Source organism: Hippopotamus amphibius, chromosome 10 (assembly GCF_030028045.1).
Source record: "Hippopotamus amphibius kiboko isolate mHipAmp2 chromosome 10, mHipAmp2.hap2, whole genome shotgun sequence".
NCBI lineage: Eukaryota > Metazoa > Chordata > Mammalia > Artiodactyla > Hippopotamidae > Hippopotamus > Hippopotamus amphibius.
The window spans coordinates 75,426,238-75,448,175 of NC_080195.1; the positions used below are offsets into that span (position 1 = coordinate 75,426,238).

The following is a 21,938-nucleotide window of genomic DNA, read 5'->3' on the forward strand; positions in this document are numbered from 1 at the left end:
GTGAGATTTGACCACAGAAAAGCAGACAGTACGTAATGAGAAAGTGGCACCACTCCAAGCGTTCAAGTGCGCTAACACAAGTAAAATTGTTATTATCCTGGGAGGAAATTTTAGCCTGTGGATCTAAAAAGTTATTTCAGTTATAAGTATTAGGAGATACAACCACAAAAAAAGAAGGGTAATTTACAATTGCTCTGAGGGCAGCTTTCAAGACTATACTAGAAAGAAGAGATGCAGAAAGAACATGTGCTTTCTTATAACACTGGTGTAACCTTGGGCTGCTGGAAATTTCAACAGGTTAAGATGTTTAAAATACCTCCCAGCTCAGTCCTTTCCACAAGGAATCAAAATACAGTGCCTTGTATTATTAATGGAAAATTTCTATGGTGAATGCTGAGTTTAAATTTTGAAATTACTACTGATTTCAGTGTTATTTATACCACTGCAAAGGTTGTTTACTTTTTTTCTTGGAAAGGTCTTCTTTATCTGTCAAGACTATCTAGTATTAGGGCTTTTAATAAATAATTAAATTATAAATGGTTAAAGCAAGAGTACATATGTGGTGGGGAGAATATGAGGGTAGGTAATATAATTCATATCTTAATCAGAGTATAGGTTCAAGTTATTCTATAGTAGACATGAGAGAAAAAAAGTTTTTTTCCAGGTAAATAAACAGCTCAACATGATAACAGAGTAGAATATTTGCATGGCATCCATTTTTACTTTCTTTAAAAAGAATACAAATCACTTTTACCTTTTTACCGAAATGGATTCTTGGCATAGACAATACTATGGTCCACATTATAATATACAGCTCAATACAAATGCAGAATCACAGTATTTTACAGTTACTTTTAATAAAGAAGAGGTATTTAACCACTAAGTCCAAAGAAGTAAAGTGACTTGCCAGGGTCATAAACAAATACACAATAGCTCTTAGAATCCAGGTTCCAGACTCTCCATCTTCTCTCCAAAGCAATGTTTTTTCAAATCTTCACCACTTATTTCAGAGATTTTGACTAGAATATTATGCTAACTAAGCAGTAAATACTATAGTACTGCCAAAAAGAACTTATAAGCTAATAAAACACAGAACCTTAGTGATCTATGATTCTGACCTTTCAAGAGAAACCTTGAAATGTGACTGAGGCTTCATTTGCAATGATACATGCAAATTTTGGCATGCAGAATCAAGTCAGGCAGAGCTAGTGTCCAGGACCTGCTATCGTGGTCCTCTATGCTGCTTCCCATAGCAGGAATGAATCCTGCTCTACCAATTTGTAATTTTGTGATTACAGACAAGATAATAATTCTTCAGATTTATTTCCTTCTGTTGAATGACAATCTTCTCAGAGGTCTGTTGTTGTTCTCTGTTTGCTCATTATTAGAGGGTGGGAAGAGAAAATTAGCAAGGGGTCGGAGCTCTAAGAGGCTTTGTAGGTCCTAAATCAACTAGCTTAGGCTCACACAAGTGGCAAACGAAAGAAATTAGATGCCATAATAGGATTTTGCAAACGAGAGGTCCAGATGTCTGTTGGCAGAAAGAAAGCAGCTACATACAACAGGAGCACTGTAGCAGGCCTCCTAATTCAGGGATCCTCCCCTACTGCTCCACACCCACTAGCTCCTAGCACTCAGCTTAGCAGGGCTCTACAGGAGGCCCTTCCCACTTACTATCCAATGGCCTTTTCAATGCCATACCTATTGTGTGCTAGGGTTATATCAGTTAAAACAATCTTTCCTATCTGCGTGGAGCTATGGAGGCAACCTGAAGGACCTGGAGCAGAGGAAAAGTAAAATGATCAAATTTGCATTTAAAATGGAGCTCTCAAGTACTTTATCTATTCTTGCATTGTTCCACTTATTAAAGCGTGTACCAATTTTGTAATTTGAAAAATATTAAATAAAGAAAAGGGCTCCAGTTAGCAATATAGAGGAGAGCTTAGAGAATAGGCAAGACTGCTAGCAGGGAGACTGGTTAGGAGAGTAATCGGTAACCAAGGGAAAAGTAAAGAAAGGCTGAAAGGAGGTAACATTAAAGGGAATAGAGAGGAGTAAAGAGACTCAAATGATATTAAGACAGTAACATCAATAAGACAAATTAATTGTAGGTCAGAAAGAAAAAAGGTAAACAGGAGAACTTCCAAATATGAGATTTGGGTGGATATTCAAGAGAGATTTATAAACAGAAAAGAGGGTGGGATAGAAAATTTTATGTATTATATGAACACTGTATACATTACATGCTTTATAAAAATATGCACAAGAAACTCATCAAAATGATAGCAGTGGTTGGCTCTGCATGATAATTCAATCATCTTTTTAAACCTCATTCTTTCCTACATCTTCTAAATTTATTAAGAATATGTATTTTGGGGGACTCCCCTGGCAGTCCAGTGGTTGGGACTCTGTGATCCCAGTGCGGGGGGTCATGGGTTCAATCCCTGGTCAGGGAACTAGGATCCTGCATGCCACGCAGTGTGCCCAAAAAAAAAAAGGAAAGGAAAAGGAAAAGAAAAAGAATATGTACTTTTTGGTACATTCTGTATATATCTGAAGCACACACATCTCAAAAAGTTTACCTTTATTAATAAAAATTCTACGGTTGTAAAACTCCTTTGAGAAAAACTGGTCAAATGGCAAACCATTCTATATTTCATAAACATATTATATGATCCATAATTAATTCTCATGTGTTTGTGAGATCTCACTGACTATGAAATTATAACAGTGAGCAATCATCCTAGCTGTGAATTGTTTCTTTTTTTTCCAATACTGGGAATTGACTAGCTGAGACAGGTGACAGAACTGAAAGCAGATATTTCGCTGACAGTTATTTGATTATTCAGTAAACACTACAGATACTTACGAACTGCATGCCTCTGCCTCAGGGCTCTGCCACACATCTGCATGACTGACTCCCTCCCCTCCAGTATCATCTTCTCAATAAGACCTACTAGGATTATCCTCATTGTAAGAGTAATATGCCCCTGTCACCACCGCCACCACAGGATTCCTGATCTTCTTTTATCTGCCTTGTTTTCAATATACTTATCACCTAACGTATAATATAATTTATTTATTACATTTATTGTGTGTCTCACCTCCTAGAATGTAAGCTCCTGAGATCATACATGGAGTTTTATTGTTTTTGTTCCCAAATGTATCCCTATCATCAGAACAATGCCTAGCACATAGTGGATGTTCAATAAATATTTGCTGAATTAGTACGCATGAATGAATAAATGCGTGAAAGAATACATGAATTAAAGAATAAATGACTATTGGGTTACAAAAGAGCAAACAATTATTTTACAAATGAACATCAGTCATTAATACTTTTCACTTTAGAAGTCACTGGTTCTCTGCTTAAACAACTGTAGAGACTAATTCAGCCTATGGGGTTCAACAAAGTTTACTCTTTGTGTACATATCTATTAAAGTTTATTTCATATTCAATAAAGGTGAGGATTACATATATCAAATAACTTCTCTAATTAATGTATAAAAACTAAATAAACAATAAATGATATAATAAACTTTTACTTTTTGTAATCAGAGCTTCCCAACTGCCTCATTTAAAAATGTTCTTTTATTACTGAAGACCACTGAGAAACTCTGCTTACAATTTCTTATTTAACCATGTGATAGGTTGCTTGGGTTTTTTTTTTAATCATTAGTAATGAAACACAAGAACGAGGGAAAAGGGACAAGAAGGCAAGAGCACACATTCTGCTTACTCCAATTTTAAGAGCCATTTAAACTACTTTCACATAGTAATGTCTCAAAGTTATACTACCATCTAGTGTTTACTATCCAGAAATGCTACGAGGGCAGGTAGTGCAAAAGTCCTTTGTCAGTTAATTTTTTTTTAAATGTTCAGGCAGCTGGACAAAATGACACTAAGCATACAACTAAGTTGATAATGACAGATCATGTGTTCAATTTTGAAATATAAAAACTGAGAAATCAACATGGCATTAGAAGAATAAACCATCTAAATAAATTTCAAACAAGAACACTCTTCAAGAAAAAAAGGACAGAGGCAAAACATAAATAAGTTATTAAAAGAGGAAAATAAATTGAAAAACATTTTAGAATCTCATTAACAGATCATTCACAAAATTTGACAAAAGTAAATGATCAAATAAAACAAAGAGTTTATATTTGAAAACCCAGGAGATCTAATTATAAGATTTCTTCATTACATAGCCTCTGCCTTTAATCCCTACAGATAGCACTATAATAAGGCTTTGGTATATTAAGAACTCCCAGTAAATTACATAGACTTTACTATACGAGGGTGTGACAATTTAGCTTATACAGTATTTTGTAACTTAGGTAAATTTCTTTAATGACTAATGCTGCTGCTTCAACGTTTGCAATGACACCAACATTACTTACACCAATATAGGCTTTCCCGATATCCTAGGATGTCTTATCACTTCTGACATTGTCTCTTTTGTCTCTTCCATTCTCTCTTCATCACTCGAATCCACAACAAATATTACCCCATAAGATTCAGCATAGTAATTCTTCCAGATTCCCCGAATTCTTTTTCCACCTCCCAAGTCAAAGATGGTGACTTCAAACTTTCCTTGTCTAAGGTCAATTTTGGAAAATCCAACAGTAGGAGCTACATCTTCAGGATACTCTGTTTCAAATGATATAAAAGAAAGAATCTTTAGACCTTAAATTAATAACACTAACTTAACTTCACAATTTAAATGACATAAGTGGGTTATTCATCATACTTTAGTACTAAATAGAATGTTTATTATTTGCTTACACAATAAGCATTACATCTAAGCACACTGGTTTGGGGTAAAGGTAGATACTATAAAATATCCAACTAGAATTTACACTACTTGCAGATAGGAATTTCTGTCTGTTTTTCATTTGCTTGTTTGTTTTTATTGATATAACCCCAGCTCCTAAAATAATACCTATCATAGAACAGGTACTTAATAAGGATCTGTAGAATAAACAAATGAACTCTTGCCTTTAAGGCTACTGACTCTGCAAGTGACAAACAATAAAAATTTCAACCTTCAGCACCACAGCCATCCCCAGGGACCATTACAACCTCTGTGAAGTTATAAAGAAAAACTAAACATTTAGAGAATAGTCTAGAACAACCAAATAATGGGAAAAGCTATGAAGAGTATAGGACCTTTCTTTTTTAATTAACTCAAAGCTATAATTGGAATAAAGAGACTTTTAAGGACAGCTTGCAAATATAAAGAGTAGATTTTATTTTTTTCTACAAGAACAGAATACAGGATATTTTCATAAGTTTACAACTGAATTTCTTTGGACTTCTGCATATGACAGCACAAAGAAGAAGGTACGGGATGTATACCATTATAACTGCCAAAGAGTGGTAATGAAAGAGACCAAGAAGATCATTAAGATTCAAGACTTGCACTAGGAGCTGGAATCTAGGCCTTAAAGCTAGGTAGGATTTAGACAGTCAGACAAGTGATCTAAGTAATAGAAATGGCAAAGGCAAGAAGTACGAACAAGTTGAACATCGTAGTTGGAGTAAATCCTTAAGACTGAATGCACACTGAAGACGGTTCTGAAGATAGAAAATTGGGAGCCAAGGAATGTGTTTCAGCAGACCAATAACATAATTAAGGTGACTAAAGTAGTCCTTTACTGAGATTCATCTTTGCAAAAGTCTCTAGAACAGAATGAAAATGAGAGTGAGAGCCACTTTTTGGAGAGGTACAAAAATAAAAATAGAAGAATGGCAAGAGAGAACTCATGAAAGATTAATAGAACCAAGTGACTCAATGGTTATAGAAAAGAGTTCAAACTTCATGTCTGTCTCTTCCATTCTCTCATGCTGGAATTCACAACAAATATTACTCCAATGAACTTTGTTTACAGCTATATGGTCGATACAGTGGCCACAAACTACATGAAGCTTTTAAATTTTAAATCAATTAAATAAAAAATTCAGTTCCTCAGTTGTACTAGCTGCACTTCAAGTCCTCAAAAGTCACGTGTGGCTGGTGGCCCACCCTACTGGACAGAGCCAATATAGAACATGTCCATCACTGCAAATAGCTCTATTGAACAACACTGGTTTAGAGGGTCTTATCATTCCCACATTCAGCAAAGCATCGGCCATTACAAAGATAAATTTGAAAGGCATTTGCTACTAGGCTTAGCAGTGACTGAGAAAGAGACTTGCAATGTACCATTCCCTTTCAGCAAGCATCTTAGTGCAGTTTACACACCTCCCTAGAAAATTAACAGAGACGTCACAAGTCACATTTTTAAAATACCTGCCTTATTGAGGAGGAAAAGGCAGGTTTAGAAGCAGTATAAGCGGCCGTATACTCCAGAAACAGAATTAAACTAGATATTTAAAAATGTGGATCTAGTCCAGGCCAAAACTGGCTTCACACTTAAAATAAGCAGCTGTCTTTGAGTACAACTTGAAAGGCACCCCCCAGGAAATTATCAGTGAAAATAAATCAACTATCCTGAGGAAGACATAATGGAAATAACACATACAGAATACTTACTCAGTACCAGGACTTTGTTAGGCATTAGAATGTAAAGATGAATAAAATAGGGTTGCTGTCCTCAAAGAACATTCAGTACAATTCAGAGAGACAGAATATTAATGGGAATAACACAAGAACATATATGTTCTGTGAACAAGTCTGAAGAGGACAGTGTGAAGGTGTTATGAACTGCACCTTTATTTCCCTGCCAAAACTCATCTGTTGAAACCCTAATCCCCAGTGTGATGGTATTTGGAGGTAGGGCCTTTGGGAGGTAATCAGATTTACATGAGGTCACACGGATGGAGCCCTCATAATGGAATTAGTGCCCTTATAAGAAGAGACATAAGAGAGCTTGTTTCCTCTCTCTCTTTCTACCACATGAGGATACAAGTGAGAAGATGGCTGTCTGTAAAACAAGAAGAGAGCCTTCACTCAGCTCCCGACCATACTGGCACCCTGACTTCAGACTTCCAGCCTCCAGAACTGTGAGAAATACCTGTTGTTTAAGCCACCAAGTCTATGGTATTCTGTTACAGCAGCCCAAAGTAAGGTGGAGGGCATTCAAGAGAAAAGGGGTAAAGAGGAGGGAGAGGTGAGCTATGGCCTAGAAAGGTTTCAGAAAGGAAGTGAAATGGGAGTAAAGTCTTAAAAGATAAAAAAAATTATAACAAAGATGGGAGAAGAACATTCCAGGCAGGGAAGTAACACAAGCACAGATTAAATTATGGCACTATTCCCAGGAAACCAATTCATACTATGTAATTTTTTCAAGGTTACATGGTAGACAGAGCCAAGATTCAAATTCAGGTATTCAGGACTTTAAAAGCCTGTTTCTTTTGGTATAAGGAACACCCTCCCCAACTTCTCTATTCCTTCCTCTGGTTCCTACTCATGATTCTGTGTTTCAAGACTCAAGACTAAATGTTAAAGTTAGAACCTTTTCTACAAATCCTTCTCTGATGATTCCTTCCTACTTTCAATATCATCTACACTGTCTATCATAATATTCTGCCTTCTTGCTGGTCTCTACAATAGCCTATAACTTCCCAATACCTGGGAACTATCTTTGTATCCTCAGCACTCAACTCAAAGCATATCACTGCTCAATACTACAACACCAGATGGCTAAGACAGCTTAGACTGCTGTCTTTATGTCCATTCTTCCATATACGCGGATGAGTCAAAAATTATCCACATTCCGGTTATATTAAAACTTCTGTTGGCCGCACTGTCTTATTAGTGCTTTCCGTTCAAGGCTGCTGTCTCCCCAGCCACTGCTGTGCAGGTGTGAACATGTTACATCAGTTCATTTATAACTGCAGTGTGAGCAAAAATGGATGCCCCACTTGTGATTTGCTCAAAAGTAGAGCAGCGTGCAGTGAATTGTTTTTTGTGGTCTTTGGGTTTGCATGTCCACACACTTCTGCCCACCCTGTTGACACTCTGCGAAAACTTCGTTTTGAGGTGTTAAAGCATCCTCCCTATGGTTCTGATCTTGCGCCATCGGACTTTCACCTGTTTGGTTCCCTGAAAGCAGCACTACAAGGATGAAGATTCACTTCTGATGAAGAAGAGAAGACAGCACTGCATTCGTGGCTCGCAGTTCAGCCTAAAACATTTTTAAATGAGGGAATACGAAAGCTTGTTGCCAGATGAATAAAGTGTATTGAAAAGCAAGGAGATTATGTTGAAAAATGATGTATTTGTCTTTTCTGAAAGTTAAATTCTACAGCCAAAGTGCAGATAATTTTTGATTCGCCTTCATATTCATCCATCCATGCTTATAATCATTTATTGAGGGCCTGTTATAAACCAGGCATCATACAGGAACCAAGTAAGACATACGGTCCCTAATCCTGAGGATTTCAGTAAAGCATATGTGTTAAGACAATGCCTAGAAAGTTCAAGATAAAGTGAAAATATATAATCAATAACTATTTATCAAGCTTACGTTATATGCAAAGTACTACCTAAGGTCCTAGATATGCAAAGATTAATAAGATCTATTAATATTTTCTGACCTTATAGAGCACCTATATAGAGGGAAAAAGATGAAATATATACACAAATAACTATAATATAATAAAGATGTGTTAACGTCAATAATGCTAGGGACCAATTTACACAAAGAAGAATTTTCCCACCCAAAATAACAACAGTTCCTTAGAACTATTAGGAAATAATATCGGAAAGTCAGAGAATCCCGGGTTTTTTAGCTGTGCCCCCGGCTGTTTAGGATAAAGAATGCAATTCCTAGTCTCTATGGCAGCTAGGGGTGGCCATGAGAGCAGGTTCTAGATGGTGTGCTTGTGGTATACTGTTAAATGTTTAACTGGCTTTGGAGGCTGTGGAACTCTGATATGTAGTGTTTGCCAATTTTCCCACTATGGCCAGTTTCAAATTACCAATATGAGGCATCTGAACAGAGTTGGGAAGAGAGGTGCCTAAATGGCTCTCCTTGACAACTATGAGCCAATAAGAGAAAGTAGGAGCCAGCTCTGAAACACCATGAGTTCTAGCTAATGGCCTGTGAACTGAAGTAATGTGGTGGCTTCTGGTTCACATACTTTAAAACTCCCTTTGTCCTTTACTTCTTCCTTCTAGCTGAAATGCACATGTAGTAGTGAGCCGCCTTGGACCAGATAGCCAAGGGAGAACACTAGGAATGGCAAAGCAAATAGGAAGAGGAACTTGAGTCCCTAATACCATAGAGCTGCTATGCCAGCCCTAGACTACTTTTGCCTGTACTGTAATATGAGAGAGAAATAAACTTCTACTTTGTTAAGCCACTGTTATTTTAGGCCTTTGTTAGTAGGAATGAACCTATACCCTATTAATGCAATCACTTTGACAGCCATGAAGAGAAGGTGACTGAAGGAAGTAAAGCTCAAGATAGGGAAAGTACTCTTAGATTAGGAAACTATGATAAAATTATAGATGAAACACTAAACCCAGGGTTTGGACTTAGCGGAAAGACAGTAAGAAAAGAAGATTATCTGAAAAGAAAGGAGGAATTTTACAATAAAGATTAAAAAAATTTTTTTTAATTAAAAACAAAACAAAACAAGACTGAGAAGAAGCGGGAGAGTAGTACAGACATATATATACTACCAACTGTAAAATAGTCAGTGGGAAGTTGTTGTATAACAAAGGGAGTCCAACTCGAGGATGGAAGATGCCTTAGAGGACTGGGGCGGGGAGGGTGGGGGGGAATCGACGGGGGGGCGTCAAGGAAGGGAGGGAATATGGGGATATGTGTATAAAAACAGTTGATTGAACCTGGTGTACCCCCCAAAAAAAATAAAATAAAATAAAATAATAAAAAAAAAAAAAAAACAAAAAAAAACAAAACAAGACTGAGAAGAGCCAGCAATAAGCTAAGAGAAGCCATGGGAGAAATGTTTTAGGAAGACTAACTACTACGCCTGAGGCATGGCCTGAACTGGGACACCAAAATAAATAAAACTGCCTGTGGGGAACTTACAGTCTGGAGAGGTAGCAAGATACATAAATAGAGGGGCAATTAAGTAGTGATACAAGTAGACACAGGTAAGAGTAGACAAAAACAGAGGACATAGTCAATTGTACTGATGGTGGTCTTAAGAGGTGAGGGCAGCAGGAGATCAGAAGAGACTTCATAAAGAAGGAGACTGTATGACAAATAAGCATCTTTAGAGATAAGAAGATATTCTGCCTTTAAGGATAAGTTGATATTCTCTTTAATAAGGCAAGTGGGAACAGCATAAACAAAAACATAAAGGTATCACAAGTTTCAATTTGGAAAACTTCAAGTAGTTACATGTAACTGAAATCTTTAAAAAGAAAAAAGGTAAGAAATCAGTCACTGGAGTAGGTTGAAGAGTAAATACAAAATGAAAAAAACAGAGCCAGAGGGGAGCTCAAAGTTGAAGGCAGCTTTGACTTTTTGTTCATGAAGTGACACCATGAACATTTTCTAAACTCAGAAACAGAAACTAATGGATATAAAGGTGGGATTCAGAAGAAAAAGGCCTGATCGAAAGAGGATGTTCTAAGAATATGCAAATAATTGGATGGTCTGATTAGCAAATTCCTGGATCCTGCTCCCTAGAATATAAGGCTTTGAAGGAATAAAAGAGAAGACTTTGAAACATAAGGTTTCATGGCCTGCAGACCAAATCTGGCTAGCCACCTGTTTTTACATGACCCTCAAGCTAAAAAGGTGTTTTACATTTTAAAATAATTTCCAAAAAAAACCCCAAAGGATAATATTCCATAACACATCAAATTTTAGTGTCTATAAATGAAGTTTCATTGGAACAGGGCCATGCCCATTTGTTTACATATTTTCTAGAGCTACTTTGCACTACTATGCCAGAGCTGTGTAGCTGAGAAAGGGACCATATGACTCTCAAAGTCTAAAATATTTACTATCTGGCTCTTTACAGAAGTTTGCAAACCCCTGGTTTAGATGGTGACAGTGCCCTGCAAGGATATAACCTAGGTGACAGCATGAGGGGTACAAAAAGGCTTTAGAAGACTCCTCAAACAATAATATATAGTTTGTGTCTACGTTACATGGCAGAATTGGGGGTGACAAAATGTTTTTCTCCAATAGCAAGTTTTGCAAGGTGTCAATTTTCTTTCATAAACTTCCATAAATAAAAGCTCCCTATTTGTCATGCATGATATCTTGTTGCAACATCCATTTTCAGGAACAAATATATGTTAGGTTTTCTCCCAATTCATATCTTCAAAATGCCTGGCCTGTGCTACATCTTCTGGGTACAAAACAAACTCACTAGTATAGTAACTTCTATACTGTAGTTACAAAGCACTAAATTAAGACTAAATAAATACATCCAATGAGATGCAATATAAATGACATAAAATCTTTTAATGTATCTGTAACGTAACTGTAAAAATTACACATCACGTTAAAAAAAAAAAAAAGAGGTGCAAAAAGAACAGTGCTGCCTAACTATATTTCTAACTCCCTTTCATTTAGCTGTAGCCCTGTGACTAAATTCTGGCCAAGAGAATGTAAGTAGAAGATAGGCATCCTTAAAGGCAAGGGAATGCCCTTTTTATTTTTATTTTTTTTAAGTATTTTTTTTTTAACTTATTTATTTCTTTTATTTATGGCTGCATTGGGTCTTCGTTGCTGTGTGCAGTCTTTCTTAGTTGTGGCACAAGGGCTTAGCTGCTCCGCAGCATGTGGGATCTTCCTAGCCCAGGGACTGAACCCATGACCGCCGCATTGGCAGGTGGATTCTTTTTTTTTTTTTTTTATTAAGCACTTCCATGCATCAGGCAGCATTTAATGGAGACATAAATGAACAAAGATAAAAACAGTTCCTAGTCCTTCACTGAGCTTACATCATAATGCAGGTAGACATACAATAAACATAATAATCAAATACAATTGTTAGATTTTAGAAGGTGGTAAGTGCTATTGGAAAAATGGAGCAGAATAAAAGGAATTGGGAGCAGAGGTGATGGGGAGAGTTGGATTTTTAAACAGGGTGATTGGGATAATCTGCACCGAGATGGTGACATTTGAGGAAATCCTGTAAATGAGGGAGTGAGCCACGAAAATATCTGGAAGAAGGTGGTGACAGAAGAAAAAGTTGACACCACTCAGGAATGAACAAGAAACCACAACTTGTAAACACATACTGATTTGTAAAACAGAAGAACATTCTGAAACTGGCATGTAGCACAAACAAAGTTCTAATTATTTGAACATCAACTAGTTCAGACTCACATACTCCAAGATAAAATCACAGACAAACTGATTTAACAGGGCTCATGGGTTCAAAAGACCACTGACTGGTTGAGAAACTTGCCTAGTTTACAAATTCTCACCAATCTCTGGCTTTTGCCCTAAAACCAATTTATGACTAATCAAGCCTTTGAATCCCTTGAGTCTCCCTTGTTGAGACACTTTCCAGATTTTGGCAGGAGGATTCTTAACCACTGAGCCACCAGGGAAGTCCTGGCATGTCCTTTTTTAATTTTTTCCTTCCTACTGGCTAGAAGACAGCTGTGATCCCTCTTAGCTGATTAAAGACCTCGAGGAGCCTCTGCATCTCTGCATTCATTCAAACCTGAAACATAACAGGCTGGTACTATTAAGCCAGAGTCTATTCACCATATTAGCCACAAGTATACTAAGAATATAAAGTAACAGAGTGCACAGTATCTGCACCCAATGAATATGTAATAAAACAATTTAAATAAATCAGAATAATTTAATAATAAATTTTTTCAAGCTTACCTCCTTGGATTCCCTTCGCTGTTGCCGTTTTACCAGCATTATCAAGTCCCACCATCACGAGAGTCACCTTTCTTAAAATAATAAAAATTTAAAAATCACTTTCTGAGTTAATTAAATATTGGGAGAAAAATAAAAGCAAATTCATTCCTCCAAGCAACACTTAAGGAACATCTACTATATACAAGACAATGTGCTGGATGCTAGGGGGTACAATGATGAATAAAATACATATTCAAAAAGCAAAATTCTTGAGAAATACCTGTAACGTGTCATCCTTTTGTTCTCTAAACAAAAAAAAAAGGGAACTGTACAGTAGGTAACCTGAAGGATAGAGAAGAAATAAGGGAAAGAAGAGAGAAAGGGAGTGAGGGAGGTGGATTCTAGCACGAGTTATTTATCTTGTCTAAAGACTCAATTTTCTAGTTAATTGAAATCTAAGAATTAGCACAAATTTGTTTTTTCTTGTGAAATTACATAAGAAAAGAATGATTGTTAGGTTCTAGACACTACTAGCAGGCTCAACTGTTTTTATATATGCAGCACCTTACCAAGTATAAATCTTAAATATAGTATAGTAACATAATTATTAACCTAAGAATTAGTGTATTTTGAAAGAGGGTTCCTAAATTATAAAGCTGAAAATGTTCCTGATGATACAGCTAAACTTCACAGAGTTAGAAAAAGTATACAATCCACTTCAATTTTACAACTGAAGAAACACAAGCCCAGAGTCATAAAATAAGACAACGAACTAGTTACTGTCAGAACCAAAACCTAATTCACCTAATTCCTAGGGACTTCTTAAACCTGGGGCAGGTTATAAAGGAGCAAACCTACTATATTGGTCCTATCATCTTGGAGATTCAGTCCACCACTAAAGCTCATTTCTGTTTCATGCTTAACTACTACTTGGTATAAGTGGTGAGACCACCTATTAACACCATAGATTTGGAAATATAGAGAGAAACCCACAGCAAACTAGGCCACATTCCCACCGGGTAGAGTCAGGGTTTCTGCCAAGTACAGTCATTCTTCACTGGCAATCTTTCCAACAAGGGTTAAAAAACAGAACTTAGATGGCAAGAAAGGGGGTTTTTTCATCTGTCAAGGCCTGGCTCTCTTGGATCTGGACTTATTTATTAAACAAATAGTTACTGTTCGTTCTTCTGTACACCATACACTAGTGTTCTAAGTACCTGAGATATACCTGTTTACTAAAATAACCACAACAACAATGAAAAATAAAAACTAATAGAGAAACCCTTCCCTTATTAAACTTACATTTTAGTTGCAGGAGACAAACAATAATAATAAATATAAGAAATTAGTAAATTATAGGTTATATCCTATGTTAGAGGTGATTAAGTACTATAGAGAAAAGAATCAAGTAATGCAGGATAAAGGGGAGCAGGAGTGGGGGTGGAGGTGGACTGCAGTTTTACACAGGGTGATCAGGGCAGGCCTCACTGAGAAAGAAGGTAAAGTCTGAGCAAGGCCTTGAAGGAGGGAGTTACTTATGCAAATATCTGGGGCAAGAGAGTGCAGCTGGGGCAAAGGCAAGGAGGTCAGTAATGGTAAAGCCCAGTGAGACAGGGAAGAAGGCCAGGAGGTCAGAAACACAGGAGAGGCCAGATCACGCAGGGCCTTGTAGGCCATGGTGAGGACTTTGGTTTTTGTGAGTAAAATTAATTTACCCTTCATGTTAATTTCCTTTGTTATCCAGGAGCTTTAGTCTTTTCTAAATGCTTCAACCATCCCTATATCCACCAGGAAGAATAAATGAAAGTACATCTACGCTTGAGTCAGTAGTAAGTCACAATTAGCAGCACCCTCACACCCCATTCTCAGTCAGCCACTAGTGGGGTCAGTGGAAATGCCAAAGAGGCACACAGCAGATTATGAATTTATGGGGCTGAGGTAGTATGTGAGGTCTAGGTACTTCTATCCACGTGAAAGTTTTACCTGCATTATCAACTTTAAAAAATATGTTTAACTTCTTAAGGAAGCTTTGAGATATGTAGAGTATAACTTCACTACTTTGTCTGAAGAATTCATAACTTCCAAATATCAAAGAACAAGATTTAAGTACAAAATAATTTCTTAAATAAAATATAATAAGTGACTATCCAAAAAAAAAGATGGATAATATAGCATTTAAACAATATTTTGGATAATTCAGGTTACTAGATATATAATGAATTAGACCATAATATTAAAGCTAATTCAATTGCTCTTTAATAATTTATTTCAAGATCTACAGTGCTTCACACATCACCATGACAAAACAATTACTTCTGGGGAACAAATCCCTGTTTTCTGCTTGTTTGCATCATTTATTCTGTAAATGTTGATTAAGCACCTATTACACTGTAGCAAACAAGCACCCACAATCCCTAGCCATCATAAACCTTACAGCCTAGCAAGAAAAGAGGTATTAGAGATGTATGTGTGATGACTGTTGTAAAGCGAGAGCACAGGCAGCCACAGGGAGACAGAGCAGCTGACCCTGCCTATCCTAGAAGTCACGGAAGACCACACCACAAATGTACATCGAATGGCTTAGCAGTTCCTAGGAACATCATGGATCCTTTTCCCATCCCTTATGAGCCAGAGTAAAAACACCTCAAATATACCTTTTTTAAGGAAAATGGCCCTTCATTGTCTGTTACACAGGTAGCATCTTATGTCTTCCCCCCATTCTTGTCAAGATTTCGTTTAAAAAAAAAAAAAAACACTTTCCAAATAATTATTTTTACACAGTTTGAAACATTAATCTTAAAGCAGCTACCAAGGAAGGATGTTAGATTTTACCTTAAAAGCTTTCCTTTTTTAAACAGAATATTTAGGTTCAAACAAAAAAAGTTCTTCAAACATGAAAATCACTTTGGAAAATTATAATCATGCTGAGACTGGCATGAAATAAGCCTCTCTGGATTTCTATTTTTATTTTGACTACGCCTGCAAGTACATACTTAATTTTTAAAATCATTATGCCAAATACTTAAAAACATGGCTTTAATTAAATATATGAGGTAATTAAAGCCTTAATGAAAAACATAAAATTAGCAGTACAAATGAAAATCACATTAGCAGTAGAAATGAAAATCACAGCATGAATTACTGCAACACCTGATAACAAAGCCTTAAGTTTATATTTTCAGAACAGAATGGGTTTAAAAGGTTAACAATCACCTAGCACTCAAAATTTTATGGAGCTCTTTAAACATTGAATATATTCAATCTAACACATTTTAAAATGTACATGTCATTACAGGTTTTTAAAATAAGATAAATTATCACTGACTGGGAACAGTTTGGCTGTGATGCTATGTAACAACAGAGAAATAAAAGATTATGTCTTTTAGTCTTATGATTATTGATCAACTACATCAGACCTTCAATTGAAAAAATAATAAACAGTGTTCTTAGGTTTACAGTGTCTAGAAAGTTGACATTAGCAATAAAAGCAATCATTTAGTCATTTGGTCAGAGAGTAATTCAATAAAAGTACATCAGGCACTTGAGTATATTGGACACAAAAATGCCTCTAATGAGAGTGACTAAAATGTAAACAAATATTTGTGCGTTGTGACACTATGACAGTTTAAAATGCTTATCCATCTACATCATATACTAAAGGAATACAGAGCAAGAAGACTGTATTTAGTCTAGAGATACAGGAGAAGGTCTGGGAAGCTTCCTACACAAGGTGATGATGCCTCAGCTAAGTTCTTAAAATGCAGAAGTCGGCCAAGCAAAGGGAAGGGGAAAATAGGAGGAAGGATGAAGAGGTTCCAGACTAAGAACCCTGCCTGAAAAGGCATCACACCAAGCAGGTAAGAACTGGCAGAGTGCTGAGCTGCTAGACCCATTAGACCCAAGCATTAAGAGCACACCTCAGGATAGCAGCCTTAAATAAAAGGAGAACATGCTTGTTACATTTATAGACAATCACAACTCAATACAACTATCTACTGAGTCTAAAGGGAACCTGACATACTTCTGGCTTAAGGAACCATTATCATCAAACAGTTAATAATGTGACCTTCCCAGAAGCTGAAAATGATCACTTCACTCTTATTACAGTTATCGGTGAGTCTTGAATTATATACCAAACTAGAAAGGCTGATATGGAAAGGACTCTGTTGTAAGATGTACAGTATGTTCGTACTAGTAATAAGTAACGTAACAGGGATTGTGGGTACTCTGATAAATAGCCACAAGCTTGGTGTTAGAGTGACCTGTGTTCAAGTCCCAGAATTGCCATTCTAAGCTATATGACCCGGGACAGGTCATTTAACTTCTCAATTTTATCAGCAAAATGGGATAATAAAAATATCCATCCCGTAGGGATGTGGTGAAATTACATAAGACATGAAAGTAAGCTATACAATGCCTGTAGCACACAGTAAGTGCTCAACCTATAGCTGCTCGTACTACAGCATAAAATTCAAGACAGGGAGTCTACAAAATAATGCCAGAGAGATGGGCAGGGACCAGATTATGGAGGAGGATTAATGGGTTCAGTTTTGCTCATGCTGACAGTAGTGCTTATCTCACACTGAAGTCTGAAGCTGGAGGAGAGATCTGGACTGGGATTATGAGACATATATGTGGTAGTTAAAACTACAGGAACAGATGAAAAAGCACAGAAGGAAGAAGAGCCAGGGGACAGGGGACAACAGAACCCCAAGAACCTCTGAAGAAACTTTTAAAATTGTACCCAGAAAGAAATGACACCAAAGAAATGGCAGTGATGGGAACAGTTTTTAGAAAGGTTAAGAGATGGACAATATCAAATACTACAGAGTTTTGTAAAATAAAAGTATCTTTTTGGTACTTGCCACAAATTAAGTACTTCAGAAATAAATGCTCTCAGCTTTTCTCAAACCTTGCAATACCAATGCTTTGAATTTATATAGTGTGTCTTGATAGGTCAGAGCTATTTTAGCCTATCATTTATCTTCATGCTGTCCCTGCAAGCAGAGCAGATACAAGTTACCCACTGGTTACAGTGTTAATAAAAGTTAGTCAACAGCAGTTTCCATGGGAAGTTTAGATACAGTGGTTTGTAAAAATAATAATTATTATTATTTTAAAGGGCAACTTGAACCATCCTGTTTATACTAAAATTTACTCACATTTATATACATCTATATCTATGTAGATATAGATATAGATAAAATACACACACAGACAGATATACACCAGACAGCCAGGTAGTCTGGCTCATTTTCATCAGAATATTTTGGAATTTTCCCCCTACAGTTCAGTCTATCACAATCATAACCTACTTCCTAGAGCTAAGAGAAGGTAGATTACCTAGTAATAGGTAGATTAAGTAAGGTTATGAATTGCATGCTGTTAATAAAACCTAACCATGATGTTAATGAAAATCCAACAATGGCATTTTTCTGTTTAAAATTCTTAAACAGAATCAAGTCCAAACTCTGCAGCCTCTTCTTCTGCCACTCCCTAGCAGGCCTTTAAGGCTGGGGATTCCCCCAATCCTTTCTGACCATGCATGTTATCACAGCAAATAAACCTTAACTTTCTCATGCAACTTTTCATATAGTTTTCCCAACTAGAACTTGTCTTAATTCTGCAGCCCCAGGATCAAATATGCTGAGCACATATCATGCATCTTCACTGAATGAAACATAAACATATTTTCTGATCACCCATTTACTAAGAAAACACTAAGTAAAATTAAAATATATAACTTTAAATTGAGAGCGTACTGTAATGGATTTAATTTATATAAATCTTCACATCAAAGTAACAGTTCGGTATTAAAGAATGTAATTAAAATTACCTATTTTGTTACATCAAACTGACTGAAGTTTTCTGAGTAAATTTACATGCATATGGTTTCAAGACAATAACAGTGAGAAATATTTTTAAAACTAAAAAAATTCTGAGTTAAAAAAAAAATGAGGGGGCTTCCTAGGTGGCGCAGTGGTTAAGAATCCGCCTGCCAGTGCAGAGATCACGGGTTCGATCCCAGCTCCAGGAAGATCCCACATGCCGCGGAGCAACTAAGCCCGTGTGCCAAAAAAAAAAAAAATGAGGGATTAAGAGATAAGAGAGCCAAAGGCTGTTTTATATATTTTGTCTCAGGGTCCCTTTTTATACAACAGATATACAAAGTAGTATGTCAGAAATAAAAGCCACATAATATTAGCACTTTGAACTTAGACTGAGAAAACATCTGAATTCTGAATCTTTTCTGAATGATATTATTATAATCTTTTGAACATTTACAACTCTCAACTTCCTCATCTGTTGACTACAGAAGACAACACTTCAAATGAGATAATTATGTAAAGCTATTTCTAACTTCAAAAATGTTATACAAGTTAAAATAATACACTTCACTGAAATACTATGAAGCAAAATTTGACACATCAAAATTGATATTTATTACTTAAAATATTTAAAACTACATGGAGCAATGTAACAAGTAACAAATACACATGAAAAGGGACTTGGAAACACTGTTTTATGATACATGTGTGAGAAAACAAAAAACCTACCACAAAAAAACATAAACGAAAAAAATTTACCAAAAACATTTATGATGTGATTTTATTATACAAACGCACTATTTTCTGACATTTCAATTCAGATTGTAGAGTCCAGGATAATACTGCATCAAAATCACTCTCTAGATTTAAGAAGCACTAAAAAGAGGACGCAACTTGGGGTCTTATGCTAGCTTTGAAGTCTTGATCAAGTGAAATTCTTACTGTCTGTTCATTTCTAAAACATAAAGGGATAATGTAAATTATGGACTTTAGTTAGTGATCTATCACTATGTTCATCAATTGTAGCAAATGTACCCCACTAATGCAAGATGTTAATAATAGTGGAAACTAGGAGGAGGGGGGTATATGGGAGCTCTCTGTACTTTCTGCTTAGTTTTTCTGTAAACCTAAAATTGATCTAAAAATATAGACTATTTTTTAAAATCTAAAAATAAAAAATAAAAATAAAATAAAATATAAAGGGGTAGAATCAAAATATCTTTAGATCCCTTTCCTAAAATTCTGAGATTCTTACTGTGATTAAATAAGAAACTGTAAGGGGATAAAAAGAAGTGTAAGATATTCTAGTTCTGCCCATAGCACATCAGATAATCCTTGCTAATCTGTATGTACAGCTTAATTAAGAAATTAAGAACCAGCAATTTCTACAAATAGTCTAGGATTTACAGTTATATTTACTTAGACCAAGAAAAATGACTAATAGGGTGCTATTTCCCCACTGAAAAAATTCCTGGTGTGTTTTACCAGATACCACACTGATATATAGAAAGCACCAATCCACATTACTTACTGTGATATCTGAGTCTCTTCTTTTAGACTTAGCCACAGTGAAAAACAATTTACTAATAAATCTGAAGTAAAGCTTTGGTAGGCTGAATTGCTACAAGGAAAAACACAGAAGGGCAAGAAACAAGTTCTAGCTAGTGATTACCTCTGGGAAAGGATGGTATGAGACGAATAGGGTGCAGGGAGCTTTGAGGATTTATCTGTTTCTTAGGAAAAAAACTAAAATGTGATGACCAAAGGCTAATATCTGTAAAATCTAGGTAGTGAGCACATGAATACTTATTATATTTTTCTTTTTGTTTAAATACTGGTTAAAAAAATTTTTTTTACTATTTTAAATTATACTACATAATTCTTGCTGCCAAAATTCCTTCCTTTAAATTGATGTTAATTTTCTGCCTCTCTAAGTAGGCTATTCCTGAAATCATACTCATGCAAAGCACAGGAAGCACAAATTTCTTCAAGACCCAGGTAAAATTACACCCTTTCCAGAATTCTGCTTACAATCCTTGCTAGAAATCTTGGAAATCATCTTTAAACTCATATATTCTATCATATGTTATATGTACTATTTCATCAACTAGAAGCTACTTTGTATAAATAATAGGAGTTCTGAGTATGTAGATGATAATATGTAAGGGTGAGGACCTGCTGAGCGGGTCCAGATATTTACTGAGAACCATGGCTTGACAGACCTTGTGTTCTGTGCCCTGGATGAAGGCTGCTCCCTATACACAAAATAAATTTCAATAGAGATTCAAATGTTAAAAATTAAAACATAAAAGTACTAGGAAAAAAAAAGTATAAGTAACTATAATCTTGGAATGGTGATGAACTTCCTAAATATTACACTAAAAGAATGATACATATGAATAAAAAAATTTAATGTTTATGCTTCAAAAAAACACTAAAAAATTTAAAACATAACCAAAGAAAGAAAAATATCTGCAACATATACTAGAGAGAAAGTATTACTAGTATAAACACTTAAAACCTCTTTTAGAAAAATCAATAAGAAAATGGACCTGTCTCAGTAGAAAAACAGCAAAGGGAATCACTGGGAAAATTCTCAAAAGAAGAAATAAAAATGCCCAAGGGAAAAAACTTTTAACCTCATCAGTAATCAAGAAAATAGAAACTAAAAGCAGATAACATTTCCCCCTATAAGCTGGAAAAAGTGATGGCTCCTATTTTGTTGAGGAAAAAAAGCACTCTCATACCTTGCTGGCAGGAGTAGAAATTGGTTAAAAAAAATAAGAAGAGCCTTTCTGAAGAGCAATTTGGCAATATATACCACACACTTTAAAACTTTTTCATATCATCTGAGCTAGAATTGCATTTCCAAAGACATTTATATGAGGATGCTCACCAAGGCATTGTTGATAATAGTAAAAATTTTAAACATTCTAAATATTTAATAATGGTAATGATTAAAAACACTTTGGTGAATCTATACAACACATTGCTGCTACTAAAAAGATGTTGAACAAAAATATGTAATGATGCAAAATGATGTTAACTATGCATTAAGGCAAAATAAATAAATAAAAAGCTGTAAAAGAGCACTCTATTATCTCACTATTGTTTAAAAGAAATTTACATGTATGTAAGAGATTCTACACCAAAATACAAAAAGTAGCAATCTCTGGCAGGTAAGACTGTGAGTTAACTTAAATTTGCCCCTTTCTGCTTAACTGTGCCTTCAATGTTCTACAATAAACATGCATTACCTTTAAATAACAATAAACATACATTACTTTTATATGTTTTTTTAAATAACAGCAGCTCCTGTCCACAAGACAAGCTGGAGGACTAGGGAAA

General features: G+C 35.7%; 1 protein-coding gene across 2 annotated transcripts in view; it reads right to left on the minus strand.

The window, feature by feature from the left end:
* The window catches only part of ARL13B (ADP ribosylation factor like GTPase 13B), a 70,800-nt gene that overhangs the window by 45,208 nt on the left and 3,654 nt on the right, over positions 1-21,938 (minus strand). Inside the window, exons 2-3 of one of the 2 annotated variants that reach the window (XM_057696952.1) lie at positions 12,784-12,854; positions 4,405-4,654 (exon numbers count right to left, since the gene is read on the minus strand). In XM_057696952.1, coding sequence (XP_057552935.1) covers positions 4,405-4,654; positions 12,784-12,854 — 321 coding nt within the window. The remainder of the gene's footprint in view (positions 1-4,404; positions 4,655-12,783; positions 12,855-21,938) is intronic. The other variant, XM_057696953.1, reaches the window with a different exon arrangement.